This window comes from Cottoperca gobio, chromosome 7 (genome assembly GCF_900634415.1).
Source record: "Cottoperca gobio chromosome 7, fCotGob3.1, whole genome shotgun sequence".
Lineage (NCBI taxonomy): Eukaryota > Metazoa > Chordata > Actinopteri > Perciformes > Bovichtidae > Cottoperca > Cottoperca gobio.
In genome coordinates this window covers 3,572,513-3,593,357 of record NC_041361.1, presented here as the reverse complement: position 1 = coordinate 3,593,357, position 20,845 = coordinate 3,572,513, and the positions used below count along the sequence as shown (strand labels likewise).

Below are 20,845 nucleotides of genomic sequence, written 5' to 3'. Positions count from 1 at the left end.
CAAATTGTATTTTCTAATTAGAAAGAAAAATACAGAGTATACAGTGAATAAGACTGAATAGAAAGTGAAATGGAGAATTAATAAGTCTGTTACTGTCTGCCTAATTTTAATCATGACATTTCTAACCCTGGCTGCTAGTAAAATCTCATCAGTTTTCAATTTTGACACCTAAAATGCAGACCTAAATTATATTAACGACTTGACCACGATAGATTAAATAGTTTGGGTACTGAACTACAACAAATTAAAGATGTGTATTTTTGACAACCTATCTAATAATCTAATAACAAAATCAAGATTTATTTGAAAATGTTTTTGTTTTGTTTTTCAGCTGAAAATTGAACATTTGTTTTCTATTTGTGCTCATCCACAACGTGACAACATGTGCAAGCTCACTGTAACTGCAGGTAAGGCAAGCTAGTCAAGTAAAAGTTTACTTAAAGGGTCAGTTCATCCATATGATAAAGACTTAATTACCTCTGGTGGTATTTAACCATACAGATAGTTTGTGTCTCTCTGATTACAGTGAAAGTGAAATGGAATTTGATTTGTGGTGCTTTCCACTGAATAATTGGATTTGGAGAATACAATGGCAACTCTTTCCAGAAACAGTGTCCCCATTACTCTGGATTATCCATACAACATGTACAGTGTTGATTATCAGGAGTACACATTGCTGTTGATTTAAAAAAATATATAAAACAAAATTCCATTTGCCTCCAATGTTTTGGGGTAAAAGCTGAAATCTAAGAGAGTAATATCCAATTGATCTGGACAAATAAAGCCAAACCTATCTGTAAAGCTGGAGACCTGTAGAAGAAAGTGTATTTTATATTGTGATTTTAATTAACTTGTTAAACTTTGTTCATAACCCAATACTAACCAGTCTGTTTTCTTTAAAGGTCTCTGTTTGATCCTCGCTAGCTTGGGTGAGTTTATAAAGTACATTAATCAGTCTTAGTAGCAGAGGAATAATGTACCCTACTCCACAATTGTTGTTAAACAAGGATCTTAATATAATTAATGTTTTCAAAAACTAATTAAAACCATCATGATTTCTTTCCATCTCTCAGCCTCTTCCTCCAGGCTAGTCTGTTACTATAACAGCGATGCTGAAAATAGAGGAGACGCGGGGAAGTTCATGGTTTCAGATATCGATCCGAACAAATGTACTCACCTGATCTATGCCTTTTCTGGTATTAATAACGCAAATGAGCTGGTCCCCACCAATGAAAATGACATAGCACACTATCAGTCCTTTAATACACTCAAGACCAGGTCAGTATTTTAGCCTTTACATGTTTTTGGAAATTATGTTGAATTTTGTGTTTCGTTAAACAGTCAGAACTAAACTTTTATGCTCCCACAGAAATCAACTGCTCAAAACCCTGTTGGCGGTGGGTGGCTTGACCTTTAACACACAAAAGTAAGTAAGGGCGCTGTTTTAATAGCACAAACACTAAGAGAAACGCAACGCACAAGGTCACATTCGCGATAACAAATACATGTATACAGACATAAGGCACATTTTCTGGTTACCATGTTATTCCTTCGTTATTATGAAAGATGATGAAAAATTAACCATATAATGACCCATACAACTATAATGTGCAGTTAATGACATCAATAAAGCTTGCAGTAAAAGAGTAAAATAAAATGCATGCATTATTTTGTTCAAATGTTTACCAGATTCACTACAATGGTGGCGACAATGCAAAGCAGAGAAAACTTCATCCAGTCTGCTATCACACTACTGAGGGACAATGGGTTTGATGGCCTAAACCTAGACTGGAGGAACCCCAGAGGAGCTGGAAGCACATCAGAGGACAAGCAGAGATTCACACTCCTGTGCAAGGTGAGATTCTGAAATTTTCTTCTGCGCCAGACACTCTCAGAAATATGCCATACTGTATTTAACAGAGAGTGAACCATGCTTCTGTGTTGTATAGGAGCTCAAAGAGGCCTTTGTCGTTGAGGGAACAGCAACTAACCGTGACAGCTTAATGGTTACTGCTAGTGTCTCTGCTGAGAAAGACACCATCGATTTCAGTTATGATGTCCCAAAGATTGCAGAGTAAAACTAATTTAATGTAATTCTTGACATTATACCCATGATTAGCTGTCGTCATGTTTTAGTGAACGTGATCTCCTCTGCATTTCTTCAGAAACCTGGATTTCATTAATGTGCTGACATTTGACTTTCACGGCCCCTGGGAAAGTGTCACAGGACATCACAGCCCCTTGTACAATGGATCCCAGGACACTGGAAACCAAAGCTACTTTAACACTGTAAGTTCAAGAATTGTATATTAACTGTCTAAACAGCTTTTATTGCTCTCCTCTTAATTGAGTTATTTTCTCCACATTTTAGGATTATGCCATGCAATATTGGCGGGACCAGGGAGCACCTACACAAAAACTAAATTTGGGATTAGCGGCATACGGGCGAGCTTTTAACCTGACCACTGCATCCAGTGACGTTGGAGCACCAGCCAATGGTCCTGGTGAAGAAGGCTGCTACACTGGTGAAGAGGGATTCTGGGCCTATTATGAGGTAAATTGCAAGATGTGAATATTATTTATTAATATCAATCACCTTATTATAAGCTAAATTGAATGAATATATTATCTAAATGTGACATTTGACCCTTCTTTACAGACTTGCCTTTATCTTGAAGGGGTAACAACCCAGCTGATTACTGATCAGGGAGTTTCATATGCCACCACAGAAAATCAGTGGGTTGGAATTGACAACAATAACAGCCTTGATACTAAGGTAATCATTTGTTTGGTTCAAACTATAGCTCCGTAAATCCTTTGCAAATGACTGGTTGTACACAAATCTGATTAAATAGATATTTTGTCAAGATGACAACAGCTTCTGATGTGTTTTGTTCCATGTCCTCTCAGGTCAGTTACCTAAAAATGAACAACTTTGGAGGAGCCTTTGTCTGGTCTCTGGACCTGGATGACTTCAGTGGACAGTTCTGTAAAATGGGCACCAATCCCTTCATCTGCCACTTGCATACTCTCCTGGTTCCAGGTAACCAAAACATAAGACGTTTTATCCTATTCTCTAAAGGGGATGAGGTTTTAAGTGTAGGTGTGTATTGGATTTAATACCATCAGCATTAATGTAATTACATTATTACATTTCACTATGCAGAAAGTAAATGTGTGTTCTCTCTATTAGGGAATCTTGGAAATCATGCTCATTAATATCAAAATGTGATGATCAGACGTGGTTAAAGAGAAATTAACACAATATCTGACTCGTTCTTTTAGGTTTTCCTGACCTGACTACTACAACTGCCCCTACTACAACCACAACAATGCCCACGACCGCAACCACTCCCCCTACCACAGCAATACCCACGACCACAACAATTCCCCCTACCAAAACCACAACCATGCCCACGACCACAACAACTCCAACCACGGCCGCTCCAACCACGGCCGCTCCAACCACGGCCACTCCTACCACAGTAGCTCCAACCACGGCCGCTCCAACCACGGCCACTCCTACCACAGTAGCTCCAACCACGGCCACTCCTACCACAGTAGCTCCAACCACGGCCACTCCTACCACAGCAGCTCCTACCACAGCAGCTCCTACCACAGCCGCTCCTACCACAGCCTCTCCTACCACAGCAGCTCCTACCACAGCAGCTCCTACCACAGTAGCTCCAACCACGGCCACTCCAACCACGGCCGCTCCAACCACGGCCGCTCCTACCACAGTAGCTCCAACCACGGCCACTCCTACCACAGCAGCTCCTACCACAGCAGCTCCAACCACATTAGCGCCTACCACATTAGCGCCTACCACATTAGCGCCTACCACAGCAGCTCCAACCACAGCAGCTCCAACCACAGCAGCTCCTACCACAGCAGCTCCTACCACAGCCTCTCCTACCACAGCAGCTCCTACAACAGCAGCTCCTACCACAGCAGCTCCTACCACAGCAGCTCCTACCACAGCAGCTCCTACCACAGCCGCTCCTACCACAGCCGCTCCTACCACAGCAGCTCCTACCACAGCCTTTCCTACAACAGAAGCTCCAACCACAGCAGCTCCTACCGCAGCAGCTCCTACCACAGCCGCTCCTACCACAGCCTCTCCTACCACAGCAGCTCCTACCACAGCAGCTCCTACCACATTAGCTCCAACCACATTAGCTCCAACCACAGCAGCTCCTACCGCAGCAGCTCCTACCGCAGCAGCTCCTACCACAGCCGCTCCTACCACAGCCTCTCCTACCACAGCAGCTCCTACCACAGCAGCTCCTACCACAGCAGCTCCAACCACAGCAGCTCCAACCACAGCAGCTCCAACCACGGCCACTCCTACCACAGTAGCTCCAACCACGGCCGCTCCAACCACGGCCACTCCTACCACAGTAGCTCCAACCACGGCCACTCCTACCACAGCAGCTCCTACCACAGCAGCTCCAACCACAGCAGCTCCAACCACAGCAGCTCCTACCACAGCAGCTCCTACCACAGCCTCTCCTACCACAGCAGCTCCTACAACAGCAGCTCCTACCACAGCAGCTCCTACCACAGCAGCTCCTACCACAGCCGCTCCTACCACAGCCGCTCCTACCACAGCCTCTCCTACCACAGCCTCTCCTACCACAGCAGCTCCTACAACAGAAGCTCCAACCACAGCAGCTCCTACCACAGCCACTCCAACCACAGCAGCTCCAACCACGGCCACTCCAACCACGGCCGCTCCAACCACAGCAGCTCCTACCACATTAGCTCCAACCACATTAGCTCCAACCACAGCAGCTCCTACCACAGCAGCTCCTACCACAGCCTCTCCTACCACAGCAGCTCCTACCACAGCAGCTCCTACCACATCAGCTCCAACCACAGCAGCTCCAACCACAGCAGCTCCAACCACGGCCACTCCTACCACAGTAGCTCCAACCACGGCCGCTCCAACCACGGCCACTCCTACCACAGTAGCTCCAACCACGGCCACTCCTACCACAGCAGCTCCTACCACAGCAGCTCCTACCACAGCAGCTCCTACCACAGCCGCTCCTACCACAGCCTCTCCTACCACAGCAGCTCCTACCACAGTAGCTCCAACCACGGCCGCTCCAACCACGGCCGCTCCTACCACAGTAGCTCCAACCACGGCCACTCCTACCACAGCAGCTCCTACCACATTAGCTCCAACCACATTAGCGCCTACCACAGTAGCTCCAACCACGGCCACTCCTACCACAGTAGCTCCAACCACGGCCACTCCTACCACAGCAGCTCCTACCACAGCAGCTCCTACCACAGCAGCTCCTACCACAGCCGCTCCTACCACAGCCTCTCCTACCACAGCAGCTCCTACCACAGCAGCTCCTACCACAGCAGCTCCAACCACGGCCACTCCAACCACGGCCGCTCCAACCACGGCCGCTCCTACCACAGTAGCTCCAACCACGGCCACTCCTACCACAGCAGCTCCTACCACAGCAGCTCCAACCACATTAGCGCCTACCACATTAGCGCCTACCACATTAGCGCCTACCACAGCAGCTCCAACCACAGCAGCTCCAACCACAGCAGCTCCTACCACAGCAGCTCCTACCACAGCCTCTCCTACCACAGCAGCTCCTACAACAGCAGCTCCTACCACAGCAGCTCCTACCACAGCAGCTCCTACCACAGCCGCTCCTACCACAGCCGCTCCTACCACAGCCGCTCCTACCACAGCCTCTCCTACCACAGCCTCTCCTACAACAGAAGCTCCAACCACAGCAGCTCCTACCACAGCCACTCCAACCACAGCAGCTCCAACCACGGCCACTCCAACCACGGCCGCTCCAACCACAGCAGCTCCTACCACATTAGCTCCAACCACATTAGCTCCAACCACAGCAGCTCCTACCACAGCCGCTCCTACCACAGCCGCTCCTACCACAGCCTCTCCTACCACAGCCTCTCCTACAACAGAAGCTCCAACCACAGCAGCTCCTACCACAGCCACTCCAACCACAGCAGCTCCAACCACGGCCACTCCAACCACGGCCGCTCCAACCACAGCAGCTCCTACCACATTAGCTCCAACCACATTAGCTCCAACCACGGCCACTCCTACCACAGTAGCTCCAACCACGGCCGCTCCAACCACGGCCACTCCTACCACAGTAGCTCCAACCACGGCCACTCCTACCACAGCAGCTCCTATCACAGCAGCTCCAACCACAGCAGCTCCAACCACAGCAGCTCCTACCACAGCAGCTCCTACCACAGCCTCTCCTACCACAGCAGCTCCTACAACAGCAGCTCCTACCACAGCAGCTCCTACCACAGCAGCTCCTACCACAGCCGCTCCTACCACAGCCGCTCCTACCACAGCCTCTCCTACCACAGCCTCTCCTACCACAGCAGCTCCTACAACAGAAGCTCCAACCACAGCAGCTCCTACCACAGCCACTCCAACCACAGCAGCTCCAACCACGGCCACTCCAACCACGGCCGCTCCAACCACAGCAGCTCCTACCACATTAGCTCCAACCACATTAGCTCCAACCACAGCAGCTCCTACCACAGCAGCTCCTACCACAGCCTCTCCTACCACAGCAGCTCCTACCACAGCAGCTCCTACCACAGCAGCTCCAACCACAGCAGCTCCAACCACAGCAGCTCCAACCACGGCCACTCCTACCACAGTAGCTCCAACCACGGCCGCTCCAACCACGGCCACTCCTACCACAGCAGCTCCTACCACATTAGCTCCAACCACATTAGCGCCTACCACAGCAGCTCCAACCACAGCAGCTCCTGCCACAGCAGCTCCTGCCACAGCAGCTCCTACCACAGCCTCTCCTACCACAGCAGCTCCTACCACAGCCGCTCCTACCACAGCAGCTCCTACCACAGCAGCTCCTACAACAGAAGCTCCAACCACAGCAGCTCCTACCACAGCCACTCCAACCACAGCAGCTCCAACCACGGCCGCTCCAACCACGGCCGCTCCAACCTCAGCAGCCCCAACCACAGCAGCCCCAACCACAGCAGCTCCTACCACAGCCGCTCCTACCACAGCAACTCCTACCACAGCAGCTCCAACCACAGCAGCTCCAACCACAGCAGCTCCTACCACAGTAGCTCCAACTACGGCCACTCCTACCACAGCAGCTCCTACCACATTAGCTCCAACCACAGCAGCTCCTACCACAGCAGCTCCTACCACAGCCGCTCCTACCACAGCAGCTCCTACCACAGCAGCTCCTACAACAGCAGCTCCAACCACAGCAGCTCCTACCACAGCCACTCCAACCACAGCAGCTCCAACCACGGCCGCTCCAACCACGGCCGCTCCAACCACAGCAGCTCCAACCACGGCCGCTCCAACCACGGCAGCTCCTACCACAGCCGCTCCGACCACGGCCGCTCCGACCACGGCAGCTCCGACCACGGCCGCTCCTACCACGGCAGCTCCAACCACAGCAGCTCCTACCACAGTAGCTCCAACTACGGCCACTCCTACCACAGCAGCTCCTACCACATTAGCTCCAACCACAGCAGCTCCTACCACAGCAGCTCCTACCACAGCCGCTCCTACCACAGCAGCTCCTACCACAGCAGCTCCTACAACAGCAGCTCCAACCACAGCAGCTCCAACCACAGCAGCTCCTACCACAGCCACTCCAACCACAGCAGCTCCAACCACGGCCGCTCCAACCACAGCAGCTCCAACCACAGCAGCTCCAACCACGGCAGCTCCAACCACGGCAGCTCCGACCACGGCAGCTCCGACCACGGCCGCTCCTACCACGGCAGCTCCAACCACGGCAGCTCCAACCACGGCAGCTCCAACCACGGCAACTCCTACCACAGCAGCTCCAACCACAGCCGCTCCAACCACAGCAGCTTCTACCACAGTAGCTCCAACCACAGTAGCTCCAACCACAGCAGCTCCTACCACAGCCACTCCGACCACAGCAGCTCCGACCACAGCAGCTCCAACCACAGCAGCTCCGACCACAGCATCTCCAACCACAGCAGCTGCTGTTACTGAACAACTTTCTACAAACCCATGTACTGACAATGATGGGCACTTTGCTAACCCTAATGACCCAACAAAATTTTTCAACTGTGCGAATGGGAATCTCAATATCCAAAGTTGCTCAGCAGGTTTGGTCTTTAAACAAAGCTGCACTTGCTGCACCTTTCCCTAGTCATCCACTCCGACAGATACTGTAAACCTCTGTGATGGAAAGAAATATGGCACATCAATCATTTCCCTATACATATGTATTCTTATAAACATAAGTATATATTCATATACACACATGCATACACAATTGTCTCAGATTAATCACCATTGAGTTGTTTGTAGTAATATTTAATTCCTCCTTTTGTCAGTTAGCAAACAAAAAACAATGTATTAAAGTCATGACACCAAATATTAGTTATATAATATTACATTATATTTAGTCACTTTACTTTCATTAATTTGTAACTGCACATACTGTATATGTTAAGAGTGGCAATGTCCTCCCATTCAAGTCTGTTAATATACAATTGTATTTATTTTTATTTAGGAATATATAATACCCACAATTTGTACTGTGTATTCACAACTGTTTTCTTGTTGTCATCTGTTAAATGAAGACGTTTCTAAACCAGTTGAGTGTGTATGTTCTTGTTCTCCGCCATTCTTTAATCTGACACGCCTTACTTAATTATAGGGTCGTTGCATATCTATGTAATTGTTGGTGTATCTAACCCTGTTTTTTGGATTTGTCCTACATAAAGACAAAGATGTTTCCTATTGCATATATAATGTCTATATGTAAATGAATAACTAAATTTCTAATAAATTATTGACACAACATAACTTTCTCATACTAATATTAGCACATTGTTTGTTTCTGTTCTGTTTGGTTGCTCTATGTTGGTTGTGTTTTGTCTATAAGATGTCGGGGAGGAGGCGGGGCTTCCCTCCATGTACTATAAATGTTTCATCAACCATGGCCGAAATAGCCACTATTGCTGATTTGTACATGTTGTAGAAATCCCATATTGTTCACTCAGTGAATTTCAACGAGCTCTATTCACTGTCTCTTGCAAGTCATACGTCGGCAATAAACGTGTCAAATGGATGCCTTAATAAATACATAACAACGATTAGTAAAAAGCCTGAATTAATGCTTTGTCAGGTCTGTCCGAATATTATAATATTGATGTTTTACTTAGGCGTACCTTTGTTATGTTATTCCACTTTTTTAGTGATCTGTCTACTGAAGTATTATTTACTTTGGCATTTATATGGTCAATTTCAGAACAGAAGCTTATTTAAATGTAACTCATATTTGTTTCGATGTATATTTTCTCCAATTGTGTTTATCAATATTATTTGTAGCCATTTGGTTATGAATACCGTTAAAACATTTTTGAGATCAGCAAAGCAGACAGTCCAATAAGAGGTATGCAATAACAGAACACTTTCTTGTGAACTTCTTAGCTAGCTCCAACAAACATGCAGTAAACAATAAGGGCACCATAAAGTGAGGGACAAAACCATAGCACATAGGACTTGGTCTTTTTTGTGCATTGTGAATTGAAGAACAAGTTACATACGGCAACAACAGGAAATCAGTGGGTTGGATTTGACAACAAAGACAGCATTGATGCTAAGGTAGCTACTTATTTACTGCTCATTAATTCATCAGAAATCAAGTAGTGGTAAACAAATCCAGCTTAACAGTTGCTGTTTTATCATGACTCCTGCTGTGGATCTTTTCACATTCTCTCAGGTCAAATACATAAAAGAAAACGACTTTGGAAGAGTCTTTGTCTGGTCTCCTGACCTGGATGATTTCAATGGGAAACAGGGCAAATACCCCGTCATCGGCCACCTGCTTAGTCGTCTGGCTATAGGCAAACCAACAGGTTGTGAAAAATGTCTATCCTTTCCTGTAGAATGCTAGTGACATTTTAATGAGATCGTATTCACTATAGCCCTAATGACACCAAACTCTTTTTACATTTTTGTCAAAACATTACCCATGTCATTAATTGCCCAAATAGTTTAATCTACCAAGATAACTGCAAATGCAGTAACCGGCCCTAAAAGAGCATGCAGCATGCAACATTAACATTAACATTATATATCTATATATATTTATATATAAATTTCAAGGTCAATTTATGTCTCCTTTTCTCTAAATTAATAATTTAAGCAGTAAAAGTCTTAAGGAAATAATCTATATCAAACCAAAATAATTGAATACATGGGCTATAATAAATAACTGACGGAATCGGAGTTTCGGGCTTCCGGTGGAATCGCAATGCATGCTGGGGTGGCAAGCCTAGAAAAGTGAGTACCAACTGTACAAGGGCCGCCATATCGGATTTCTTCTCTACGTGTTTACATTGTATTCAGCTTATTCTTCAAGCGTGTTTACATTGTATTTGGATAGTTTTTAGTGTGTAATCATCGCTCTTCTAGTTATGGGATTTGGACACCGAAATTGTGTGGTGACAGGATGTTCAAACAGTGGGGAAAAAGCTAAATAAGTTCTTTTTATACATCCATGAGAGGGCTACTCGAGAAACGTCCTTGTCAGGCAGTAACAATTACTAGCCAATCAGAGGCAGAGGGGACCGGGTCATGCCTTGAAAATAGTAGGATTTGTAATTTCGCCGCCAGGTATACTGTAGTGGCCAGCAGGATCCAGTTGCGCCCTCTATTGACTGTCCTCTGCTAGGAGCGTAAAGGCTTATGGGGCTGTGTTATGGCCTGTTACTGTTGTAGTTTAAGTGTGTTTTAATGATGTTTTGTTAATATTTTGGCTGTGCATTTATGTTATGTGGGTTTTAGGGTTTGTGTGCTTGATTAGCGTTCATGTAAATGGTCACAATTCATTTTAAGTAGTCAGTAAATACAAAAAATATTTATGTAGTCATTTTATTACATTCTTTATTTCAAGTACTACGATATTATTAGCAGCAGCCCAACAAGAATGTTATCGGTCATTTCATAAAACTATACCATCAGGATTATAAATCCAAAGATCATTACAGCAGTCTTCCGCAGAATCTTATTCACAAATCTTAAAGTAGCTCCACATAGTTATCCAGATGATAATGTCATCAAACAAGATTAAAGAGTTTGTTGCTTACTGTAAAGTTGATATTACAGGCCAATGGAAAATTGTACCTTCTGGCTCTAAAGTGCAAAATCACATCATTTGTGTTTGTGCAGTATGTCAAGGTATTGTTGGGTGCTGTTGAAATTATTTGGATTAACAATAACACATGATTTTGAATTGCATTTGTTTGACTTGTTACCCATATTGTATATTCCTTAGAGTTCATGCACAGAGCTGTGAGGCTCAGGGAGCTTCTGAATGTCACAATTTTGAATCAGACTGAAGTAAAATACTACAAGCTCCTCGTAGTTCTTTTTGGAAATCCGTTCATTGATGCCATGGAATCTAAGAAAAAAGAAAAGGTTTCCTTCATTTGATTTCTTCGTGCTGTACTTGCAGGATAATGGCTTTTTATTACCAAAGTTGAGGGGTGAACTGGGCTAAAGGTTGGTTCTGTACATAAACCTCATTATATTTGTTCAAGAGGAACTTTAAGTCCGAACAAGTAGGTCACACTGTTACATAAGTTTGTGACATAAAGGTCTAACCAACAGCAGAAAACTCTTTCATTCAAGTTGCCTTCTAGTTTGCCAGATATTACTCTGTTCAAGCAGTTTATTATACTTACTGCGGCAGACTTTGTTAAGACTATTTTCATTCAGTATTAGACAAACGATATCCTTACCTCTGAGCGTCACCGGGTTTAAACCAGACAGGGGCGAAGCGGTAAATATCCTTCGTCAGGTCTTTGAAGTGTCGACTGTCTGTGTTCCCAATACAGATACCTGCACATTCAAACATTATATCAAAAACACTTATGGAATAACTTAGCCTAAATACCAAGATTTGTATACAATTAAATGTATCTGGGTTCTACCTGGAGCAACTGTAACTGTTGGAAACATGTCCAACACTGTCTTCTTGATTATCTGGAAGCCAAAGGACTTTTCATCTGCAGAGCTCACAGGAAGAGGGTCAAACCCATCGACAAGCTCTATCTTCACGCGTTGGTCCCCCACTGTAGACTGGAATAGGTCCAGGACCTAAACAGCACACATCTAATTTAACTCAAAATATTAATGGAGAGACATCAGCAATTCTCAAAAGGTAGAACGCAACTTCTAACTCTACCTCTTGTAGTGACTGTGACGAGTGGATTCGTAGATTTACATAAGCTTCAGCGAGGGAAGGGATAATATTCACCTACATGGTGGGAAAGAATTGAGGAGTTTTTTCTAAAGAAAACGGAATAACTTCCTATTTCCTATGAATTAATTAATTCATAATTAATAACTGTACCTTAACTCCTGCATTAAACATGGTGACTGCTGTGGTTGTCCTTACAAAAGCATTAGTTTCTGGTTTTCTTTCAAGTACCCTGTAACATAAAACATGCCAACTGATTTATTCCAATGGACACAATCAGAAGAAAACATGATGAATAAAATTTAAGGATGTAATTACCTGCCAAGGAGTGGGGCGAACAGCCACAAATTTGACATTATGAACTTCATTGGGAGCCCAAACTGAAGACAATGAATGAGCAACTGAGTATCAACAGGGAGAGATCTAACAGTTGTGCCATCTGTTGTGAGGAGTAGTGGACAAAGTTGGTTCCTCTTACCTTATGTGCAAGGTGCTCAAATGTTTCACGTTCAGGCCCGTGACCAAATAATCTCGGCATAGGGTTGTCCTCTAGTCTGAGGATAAAGCATGACCCAGTTATGCGTTAGATTTGTTTTTAGACTTTTTGTTTGAGGTTAAACATATGGTTTGAAGAAAATGTACCCCTCACCTTTTGACTGCTGCAGCCAATATCCCAATGGTGGTCTCACTGGGAGGCATAGAGGAGTGACCAGGGATCATAGACACACTAAGCTTTACAGTCGCCCAACCCTTTTCACTTATCCCAATTCTACAAAACAAGTACACACACATAAAACACAGAGTTTAAAACAAATGTTAATACATCACCTATATTTCTTTACACAATTTAATGGTAGACATGCAATTTTATGCTCGGCTTCTGAGTTTGTTGTGATGTGTCGGCCGAATTGTTTACTATTTAACATTGAACAGCTGCAACCTAAATATCATGGTTACACTAGAGCATGACAGTTTCTCACAGCGCAGCAGGTCCTTCAAGACCACTGATGACTCCATCAAGTACAGCCAGGCCCTCGTCCAGGACAAACGACAGCTGCACGCCACGCTGCTTCAGTACACGCACTATGTTCATTGCCCCCTTGTAACCGCTGACCTTTAAAAATTAAAATTAAAAGGACACAGACATTCCTATATGATATTTTAGATCTTATTTAAGTTCACAATTTAAAAAAAAAATAATAATATTTAAAGTACTTCTTCATCATGACCAAGACTAATGTAAAATCCTCTCCGTGGAGCATAGCCTTTTAGGAGCAAGTACTCCAGTGCTTGAAGTATTCCCTGGAAGAAATAAAGCACATCGGTTTAGTCTCATTTGCACTTGAGAGGAAACTCTGTTTAACAGTATGATCACACAAAATATCACTTGTTCTCTCACCATTAAAGGGCTCTTGTCGTCTATTGTCCCTCTGCCATAGATGAAGCCATCTATCTCCTTGGCAGAAAATGGTGGGGCTTCCCAGCCATCCGATTCTGAGGCAGGTACTACATCGATGTGGGCCAGCAGCAGGTATGGCACCAGGTCAGGCTGTGATCCTTGCACCCAAAACAGATGGCTGTAGTTGGCCACCAATTCATGGCGAATCAAGCTTGAAGAGAAAACTGTTGGGAAGACTGACACAGAATAGTACAATGGGGGAACTTTACAAATTAAGGCCAGTAATAAAATAAGCCTATGAGAAAAGTTGTATAGTTTCTTCTGTTGCTCTAGTTAAGCTCTAGACGTCTCCACCCAGAGGATGCCATCAGGCCTGGGCTGCATGAAAGTTAAAACATGGGTCTAATAAATAAAATAATAAAAGATGCTATTGGTTGCATCCTGGCAAATGTAGGATCCAATGTCTTTGGCACTTAACCCATACTAGGAAATCAAACGTATCTCTGCATGTGTAGCTTCAATGCTGACTTTACATAATAAATAAAGCTGCAATGATTTGTTAATTGTGGATTCATTGTTTGTTTTGTTTTTTTAGGCAAACATGTCAAACATTTTCTGTCTCTCCATGTTCAAGTGTGAGGTCTTTTTATGTTAGTAATATTAAACTGAGTATATTGTTTTGTACTGAAGCATCACATTAATTTAATGAGAAGCCTGTATTTAAATGAAAGACTTTTACTGTTAGCTAAGTCAAGCTATCAATTGTAGTAGCTACAAGAAGTCTGCTAACACATGTAGAGTGATGTACTTTTGATTTTAAATTGTAGAAAACCTTGACATTACAAGTTACGTTAGTAACTAGCTAGTGTTAGCTCAAGTTGTTAGCTAGTAGACTGCTCTCTTCGTGGTTGGCAATCTCAGCATCAACAATTCAAACCGTTTATTTATAACGGTTTAACGTCAGCTAACGTCAGCTAGTTAAACGGTTGTGAGTGAATAACGACACGGTGCACATATTACCGACTACTTATAGAAGACAAAGTCAGTGTCTCACATCAGTTGCAGCCTTTTATTTACCTTTTCGGAGGAGCCTGTCAAATTCAAGCAGCGCGGTGGTGTTGCTCTCCTTCTCCGAGAATGACACTGTGGGGATCCGGATAGCCTCTGGATAAATGACCAGAGATAACGCTAGTTAACGTCTGTCACAGGTGTCTTCTCCACATTTCTTCCAGCTTCTTTCCACACAGGGCAACAGTCATTTAGATTTGACCGACTAGCAAAGCAAAAATTTACCTTTAAAATTAGCAAGAAGCTCCTCGCGCCGGTGGTCGTCTATGACAAGCGAGATGTTCTTCGTCTTTTCCCAACGTGCGAGTTGAAGTCCGACATTTACGTCCAGTGAAAGAGTCCTGATACATACTATTGTAAACAACAGTAGGGTTGTAATGAGGATACTACAGATAACAATCTTTAAAAACTTGAATATTTTGAACTTCTGTCCCGAGTCTGTCATGTTGTCTGTTGTGACAGCGGAAATCGTTCACTGTGACTCTTTGCAGACTGAATGAGTTAGTTCGGGTTTGTTCAATGAGAGCCACCTGCTGGCGTCGATACAAATTACATTGTGATCTTCCTCACATGACATCTATTAAAAGTACATTTTACTATGTAAAGATCCCTGCCGATTTATATATCTGCATGTCATCTTTGTTCACCTTAGCTAGTATCATCAGTTGCACAAAAAAAAAAAAAAGTATGAAGTAAAACATCCTTTATTGAAATATGGTTGAAATGTTTAAAAAAATACATACAAGTACAGTGACATTAATTCTTTGAAAAGTACACAATTTGGGTTAGGAAATAGAAAATATTTATAGTATTATTCTTTATAATTTATAACTTTGAGAAAATATTTTTAAAGACAGTTTTATTTCTGTGTTTTAGCAATGGTTTTAACTACACTGACAAGAGCACTTCGGTAACATCCATAAGCAAAATATATAAACTGTAAAACTAGACTTTGAGGTTTGCTCCCGTACAGACACACAAACAAAGTCAATAGTAAAGCGCTCCCTGAAGATATCCCAGAATAAGGTTTGCATCACCAAAAACCCTCACATCTGTAAATCAATGCAGAGGATTAAAAAAAAACCCAGAGTTACTCCTGTCCAGAGAGTGCTGGTGTGTCCTGTGTCTCAGCCTGAAGCAAAGGCCCCTCCTCACTGTCTGACCCTTGGTCTAGACTGTCCAATAAGGCCACAAATGGACTGAATGAGTAGTCCTCAACACAAACATAAATGAGGTAAAGGAGACACGCCACAATGACGAAGACCAAAATCTGTATCTGGAAGGGCACAAGGCGGCGCTCCACCTCTCGTCTCTCCAGGGTCGTGGGACTGGCCGGAGTGTCTGGGTATGCATACTGGAAAGGTCTCCCTGCTGCACCCTTGATAGGTCTCCGACGAGTGGCGCTTTAATACAAAAGAGTATGTTACGTGTTAAGAAAGTATTATGTTTTGTGATACTATATAAATTCTCAAAAACACAGTATCGGTTTTTAATTAATAGTTTACATGCCAAGATTCGTGGCAGAGAGTGGCTCAGATTACAAAAGAAGTAATGCTATACCTTGGATGTAACAGGGACTTCGATAAATGCAGATCCCTCTTTGCTGATTGCATACACAAAGTAAAGTGTTTTACTCTGATTGTATTCATAAGGTTCTTTATCCCATGACAGTTTTCCTAAAATGTGATTTAGTTTTTTACAGATCACAATATATTGAATATTAACCCCTGTATCATGATAAGTATCACATCGCCAGATTCTTAGCCATACACATTGGTGTTAATGTGTGGAAAACCCAATCACAAAACTCCTATCATGTGCTACTATGCAAGTTGTCCATGTGTCACCCACCACCAATTCAAATTCCTTTACATTTCTTGTACTTCGGTGAAATCTTATTCTCATTTAACATCAATTTAAAAAGCTGTTAAGATTATTTTTTAATTGCCACACTGCAATAGTGTTGGTTTGACACTTACCAGATCCCTGTAGGTGTGGCCTCAGTGTTTGGAAACATTTCCTGTAACATATCTTCCACAGGCTCCTGAGAAAGCTAGAAAACAAAGCAGAAATCACGGTCAAAGTGGACCCGAGAAAAAGTTAAACGTGTCCCAGACAAAGTCCCACAGAAACAGAGGCCTAGCAAGCTAGCTGGAAATGAAGGAAAAGGGTGATCGGTAAGAGATCTGACACATATTGACAAAATACTAAAATAGAACAACTGATAAGTACAGTGTGCATTAGTTTCTTGTTTAAGTAACACATATTAACACTGACTTATGAAGGAGTTACACCAAACAAAGTGGGTTCTTGTAGAGAATGCACGCACACACCCCCCAGCAAGTGATATGGAATAACAACAAAGAAACGTATGATGCATGTGCCTTCATGTCCCTAATACAAGGGGATTCCTTTGGAGTGTAGTACAAGGACTGGTTGTTTATGGTATACTTGTCCACAATTGGTTTGTCCAGCTAAGGAAAAGAGACGAAACAGATTAGGATTTCTTGAATTTCCTCCAACCTCCAGTGAACCTCTCCAACAACTTTAACCCACCACCAACGTTTGAGTTTAAAGTGTGACTGAACAATGTGAGCACTACTGACCCTGGTGGACCGCGACCAATGTTCCTGCACATTGCTCCCATTCAACTCTCTCTCACTGTCTGTGCTAGTAGTGAGTGACCTCCGACTCTCCACCTGTTGTTGAGACTGAGATTGTACATGACTGAGTGAGCACTCCGGCAGTGATTACTCACAACCAAATACATAAAGATGAAATGGCAGGATCATTTTTAAGGACGTGTAACGCGTGTTTAAAAACACGTAAGATTAACTTTCCTCCTTAACCATTTGAGTGATGCTGAAGGCCTGAGAGGAAATTAACGAGCCACCACTGGACATAACTGGTTGTGATCCAGATGGAAACTGCAAGGAGTAGTATTATTATAATGTTAACAACAACACAGACATGTATCATTCATGACACAATCTATACCCCAGTGAGAAACCAAAAGCAATTACTGTAAAACTAAAAAAATATCCCATTGGTGGCTTGAGAAGGACACACAATTAAGTTACAGTCTTAGCAAGGAATGCAAAGAATTTCAAATCCACAAGAGAAGTGAAACAAGACCAGCCTACCCCTGATCCTAATCCCGAGCGTTGATCTACAGAGGATGTTCTAGTAATTCCTATAGGAATCTGTGAGCAGTGAGGCCAACTCTGCTGCGATGATTTTATCGCATTCTCCACATTCCTCTTCGGACTAGGTTCCCTGTTTCTAGAAGCATGAGCACGCTACAAAAGGCCAAACCAAACAAACAACAAACAAACATCAGTGTACCCTGAGATATCAATTTGACAGAATTCTGTGTCAAATATATGATTATCTGTAGTATTTACCAGTCTTGATGAGAGCACAAAGCACTGTGGGTAAACAAAACCACCATTCTGAAAACACAACTCTATCTGTGAAGAGTAAAACAAAAAAACACTCCAAACCTCAAAATGCAAGTGCTTCCAAATAGTGAGCATTTCTATTAATAATATCACCTTACAGTTGCAATCTGTAACCACCGAGTGTCACTGCAGGAAAGATTAATTTCAAAACAGCTAGTGATGCAAAAGTGCAAGAAAATCTATTTAACAGCAAATGTATTAGATAGTCTGACCTCCAATATTTCAGACAATTAAAGTGGAACCATTCATCAACACAGGGACTCTAAATGATTTAACCAAAGATATTAGGAACTCTCTACAATCCTTCTCACCTGGCTACTCCTTTGCTGGGCCTGGTCTGACTGCTCAACCGTTTCTTCTTTTGCTCTTTCGGAACCTGCGCAAGTCACAGAAAACAATACAAAGCATATGATTAAATGATACAAAAAAATTGAAATTAAATATGGACAAAAAAACAGACTACATTTCTTGTCATACCTGACTCTTCGTCCTCCTTTTCCCCATTTTCCTCTTCGCTGTCAGAGTATAATACCCCTTTCTCTACTCCATTCAGACAGCCATGTCCTTCTGACTGAAGCAGTCTCCTGAGCTTGTTCTCATACAAAGCTCTAGTGGAGGCTAAGCATAGACAAACAATATTATAGCAATTTGTTTTTAAGACAGGGGCCAACACACCAAACATTAAGAGTAAAAGGTGAACAATGTGTCTTAACGCATTCATGAAAACACAAAACTGCATTATTGATGGCAGGAATACTATTTCTACAATGAAAAACAATTTCAAGCAAGATGCAACCTCACCGACTATGGGTCCAGCTTTAACCCCGTGCTCAAGCAGCGCGGCCTTGAGGTCATCATCAGTCAAACAACTCGGGTCGGGAATCTCTGCATCCTCCTCCTTGTCCTCAGAAAAACAACAGGTTCTGAATTTACTGAATGCTGTTCGAGACACGACAAAGGCTGCAGTCTGAATGCCAGCAGGTGTAGGATATATAGAGTATAAAAACAGCTGGAGGCACCCGTTTACAAATCTGCTCAAATTCATCTAAAACATTTACCTATTCTGAACAGAAAAGGTTGAAAATAGTGTAACACAGGTGGGTGAAGGCCAAACATATCTCAGAGGGCCTTTATTATTAGTTGACTGGCTTATCAGAGAACACTGGCATACAACTATTATAGGTTTATTGATCGAGCTGTAAAGCACAGTTCTTCATAACAAGATTTGAATGATCCCTTCACTATCAGAGGGGCTGCAACTAACCATTATTTTCCTCATTAATTAATATCACATTTATTTTGTCCCAAAAAAATAGGGGAAAATGCCCATCTGAGTTTCCCTGAGCACATGTGATGAAATCTTCAATTTACTTGTTTTGATTGACCAACAGTCAAAAACCCAAAGATATTCAAATTTACTTTATATATAAAAACAGAAAAAGTAGCAAATTATTAGATTAAAAAAAAGAAACTGCAACCAGCATGTTTTGTTTGAATAATGACTTAATATTAAATTGAATATCAAACTAGTTGCAAATTAGTTTTTTTTGACTAATCGATTAATTGACTCATCATTTCAAGTCTAAATATCAGCATTGGGTTTTGAGTGCAAATCTTTTTGCAGAGTTTGTGAAACAGACAGTCTTTCTACCCCATGACACAGCACAGAAACAACTTCCAGACTTCAAGTGCTGCTGCTCTTCTTGGTACACATAAATGAGTGTGACAGGTGTGGCAAGCACGTGCACAGGACTGGAATGGCAGAAGCCAACTACTCTCATGTAAATCTATACCAACTCTACAGCTGGGGGCTCAGTGGTCAAGGACCTCAAATTGCTACAGCAAAATGAGAGGACTGTTTTGCAGCAGTGACCCAGATCTCCCCCAAACTCCCCTCCACACCTGCTGACCTTGCACTGCATGGTTTAGTTTCATTCCAATTATTACTATGCACAACTCCTCATTATCAAATACAATTGATGACGGCCTTGAAAGCAGCATTGTTGAAGCAAGTCTTTTACCATGCAACATAGGCTATTTGTAATGATGTCCCAACTTTTTTTTTTGGGGGGGGGGGGGGTAGTAATTTCTCAGACATATCAAGTTAGTGTGAAAACTGCTGGTCGCACACATTGACTGATAACACTCCGCACTATCATCATGTTAAGTTACACCAAGTTGCAAGTTGTGATTTGCAAAAAGTAGGCTCAATTATAAGAATATTCTGTCACAAAACCCAAAAGTTTCATCAACTCACTGCCACATCTTCTTCTTGATCCTCCTCGTCGCTAGAAAATTCCGCTGCGTTATTGTGAGCGATGTGTTTTAAGTGCAGGTCCACATAAACCTCCTTTTTGCTCTTGGTGGGTGGCAGCGCGACATTGTGTGCAACTAGATCTGACTTCAGTCTAGATTTAGAGAGGTAAGCAGGGTCCTCCACAAACAGCGACATGTCACGAGAACGAGTCGAGGCGCCAAAAGTTAAATAGATAAATGAGTAGTTAGTACTTAGCTGTTCTTTATATTTGCATAAAAACCTATTTTAAGTCAGATGAACCGGACAGAGCTGCTGGGAGAAATCCTGTGGCTGTGGTCTGAGAATCACACACTGACTGAGAACAGCTGCAACTGACGACTTGATTGACAGCGAGCAGCTAACG

The 20,845-nt window shown here is 43.3% G+C and overlaps 3 protein-coding genes across 10 annotated transcripts; 1 reads left to right on the top strand and 2 right to left on the bottom strand.

Annotated features, from left to right (window-relative positions):
* Positions 1-382: 382 nt before the first annotated feature.
* LOC115010968 (chitinase-3-like protein 1) lies at positions 383-8,032 on the top strand. Its single transcript, XM_029435898.1, has 13 exons — positions 383-407; positions 903-929; positions 1,074-1,278; positions 1,370-1,426; positions 1,690-1,855; positions 1,950-2,074; positions 2,166-2,289; positions 2,372-2,554; positions 2,660-2,776; positions 2,911-3,043; positions 3,286-3,560; positions 7,342-7,475; positions 7,705-8,032. Exons 1-13 carry the CDS (start codon positions 383-385, stop codon positions 8,030-8,032), a joined length of 1,899 nt encoding a protein of 632 aa, XP_029291758.1.
* Positions 8,033-10,922: 2,890 nt separating this feature from the next.
* On the bottom strand, positions 10,923-15,249 carry pm20d1.2 (peptidase M20 domain containing 1, tandem duplicate 2). Its single transcript, XM_029436122.1, has 13 exons — positions 14,950-15,249; positions 14,734-14,820; positions 13,657-13,892; positions 13,473-13,559; positions 13,238-13,371; positions 12,907-13,026; positions 12,736-12,811; positions 12,576-12,637; positions 12,411-12,489; positions 12,243-12,314; positions 11,989-12,154; positions 11,797-11,896; positions 10,923-11,456 (listed from the first exon to the last, which is right to left on the bottom strand). The coding sequence occupies exons 1-13, from the start codon at positions 15,167-15,169 to the stop codon at positions 11,327-11,329; spliced, it is 1,569 nt and encodes a 522-aa protein (XP_029291982.1). The 5' UTR covers positions 15,170-15,249; the 3' UTR covers positions 10,923-11,326.
* Positions 15,250-15,412: 163 nt separating this feature from the next.
* Positions 15,413-20,822, bottom strand: lemd1 (LEM domain containing 1). 8 transcript variants are annotated; one of them, XM_029436127.1, is made up of 11 exons: positions 20,443-20,822; positions 18,987-19,089; positions 18,663-18,803; positions 18,497-18,561; positions 18,129-18,194; positions 17,868-18,023; positions 17,565-17,651; positions 17,331-17,423; positions 17,109-17,198; positions 16,704-16,777; positions 15,413-16,127 (listed from the first exon to the last, which is right to left on the bottom strand). In XM_029436127.1, the coding sequence occupies exons 1-11, from the start codon at positions 20,635-20,637 to the stop codon at positions 15,815-15,817; spliced, it is 1,383 nt and encodes a 460-aa protein (XP_029291987.1). In that variant the 5' UTR covers positions 20,638-20,822; the 3' UTR covers positions 15,413-15,814. The 8 variants fall into 8 exon arrangements, with proteins under 8 accessions (XP_029291987.1, XP_029291989.1, XP_029291990.1 ...); XM_029436129.1 differs by having other exon boundaries at positions 18,129-18,176; XM_029436130.1 differs by having other exon boundaries at positions 18,129-18,152.
* Between the last annotated feature and the right edge of the window lie 23 nt (positions 20,823-20,845).

What these genes read in the sequence shown, in the direction of transcription:
- pm20d1.2 (XM_029436122.1), bottom strand. Translation starts at nt 15,169, where the DNA reads ATGACAGACTCGGGACAGAAGTTCAAAATATTCAAGTTTTTAAAGATT. An exon ending in TTGAGCACCTTGCACATAAG is followed by an intron (nt 12,638 to 12,735) that starts GTAAGAGGAACC and finishes CATTGTCTTCAG; the next exon opens with TTTGGGCTCCCAATGAAGTT. An exon ending in AAACCCGGTGACGCTCAGAG is followed by an intron (nt 11,457 to 11,796) that starts GTAAGGATATCG and finishes CTTTTTTCTTAG; the next exon opens with ATTCCATGGCATCAATGAAC.
- lemd1 (XM_029436127.1), bottom strand. Translation starts at nt 20,637, where the DNA reads ATGTCGCTGTTTGTGGAGGACCCTGCTTACCTCTCTAAATCTAGACTG. An exon ending in CCCAGCAAAGGAGTAGCCAG is followed by an intron (nt 18,195 to 18,496) that starts GTGAGAAGGATT and finishes TACTCTTCACAG; the next exon opens with ATAGAGTTGTGTTTTCAGAA. An exon ending in TTGTGCTCTCATCAAGACTG is followed by an intron (nt 18,024 to 18,128) that starts GTAAATACTACA and finishes GGCCTTTTGTAG; the next exon opens with CGTGCTCATGCTTCTAGAAA.
- LOC115010968 (XM_029435898.1), top strand. Translation starts at nt 383, where the DNA reads ATGTGCAAGCTCACTGTAACTGCAG. An exon ending in ACCAAAGCTACTTTAACACT is followed by an intron (nt 2,290 to 2,371) that starts GTAAGTTCAAGA and finishes TCCACATTTTAG; the next exon opens with GATTATGCCATGCAATATTG. An exon ending in GATTCTGGGCCTATTATGAG is followed by an intron (nt 2,555 to 2,659) that starts GTAAATTGCAAG and finishes CCTTCTTTACAG; the next exon opens with ACTTGCCTTTATCTTGAAGG.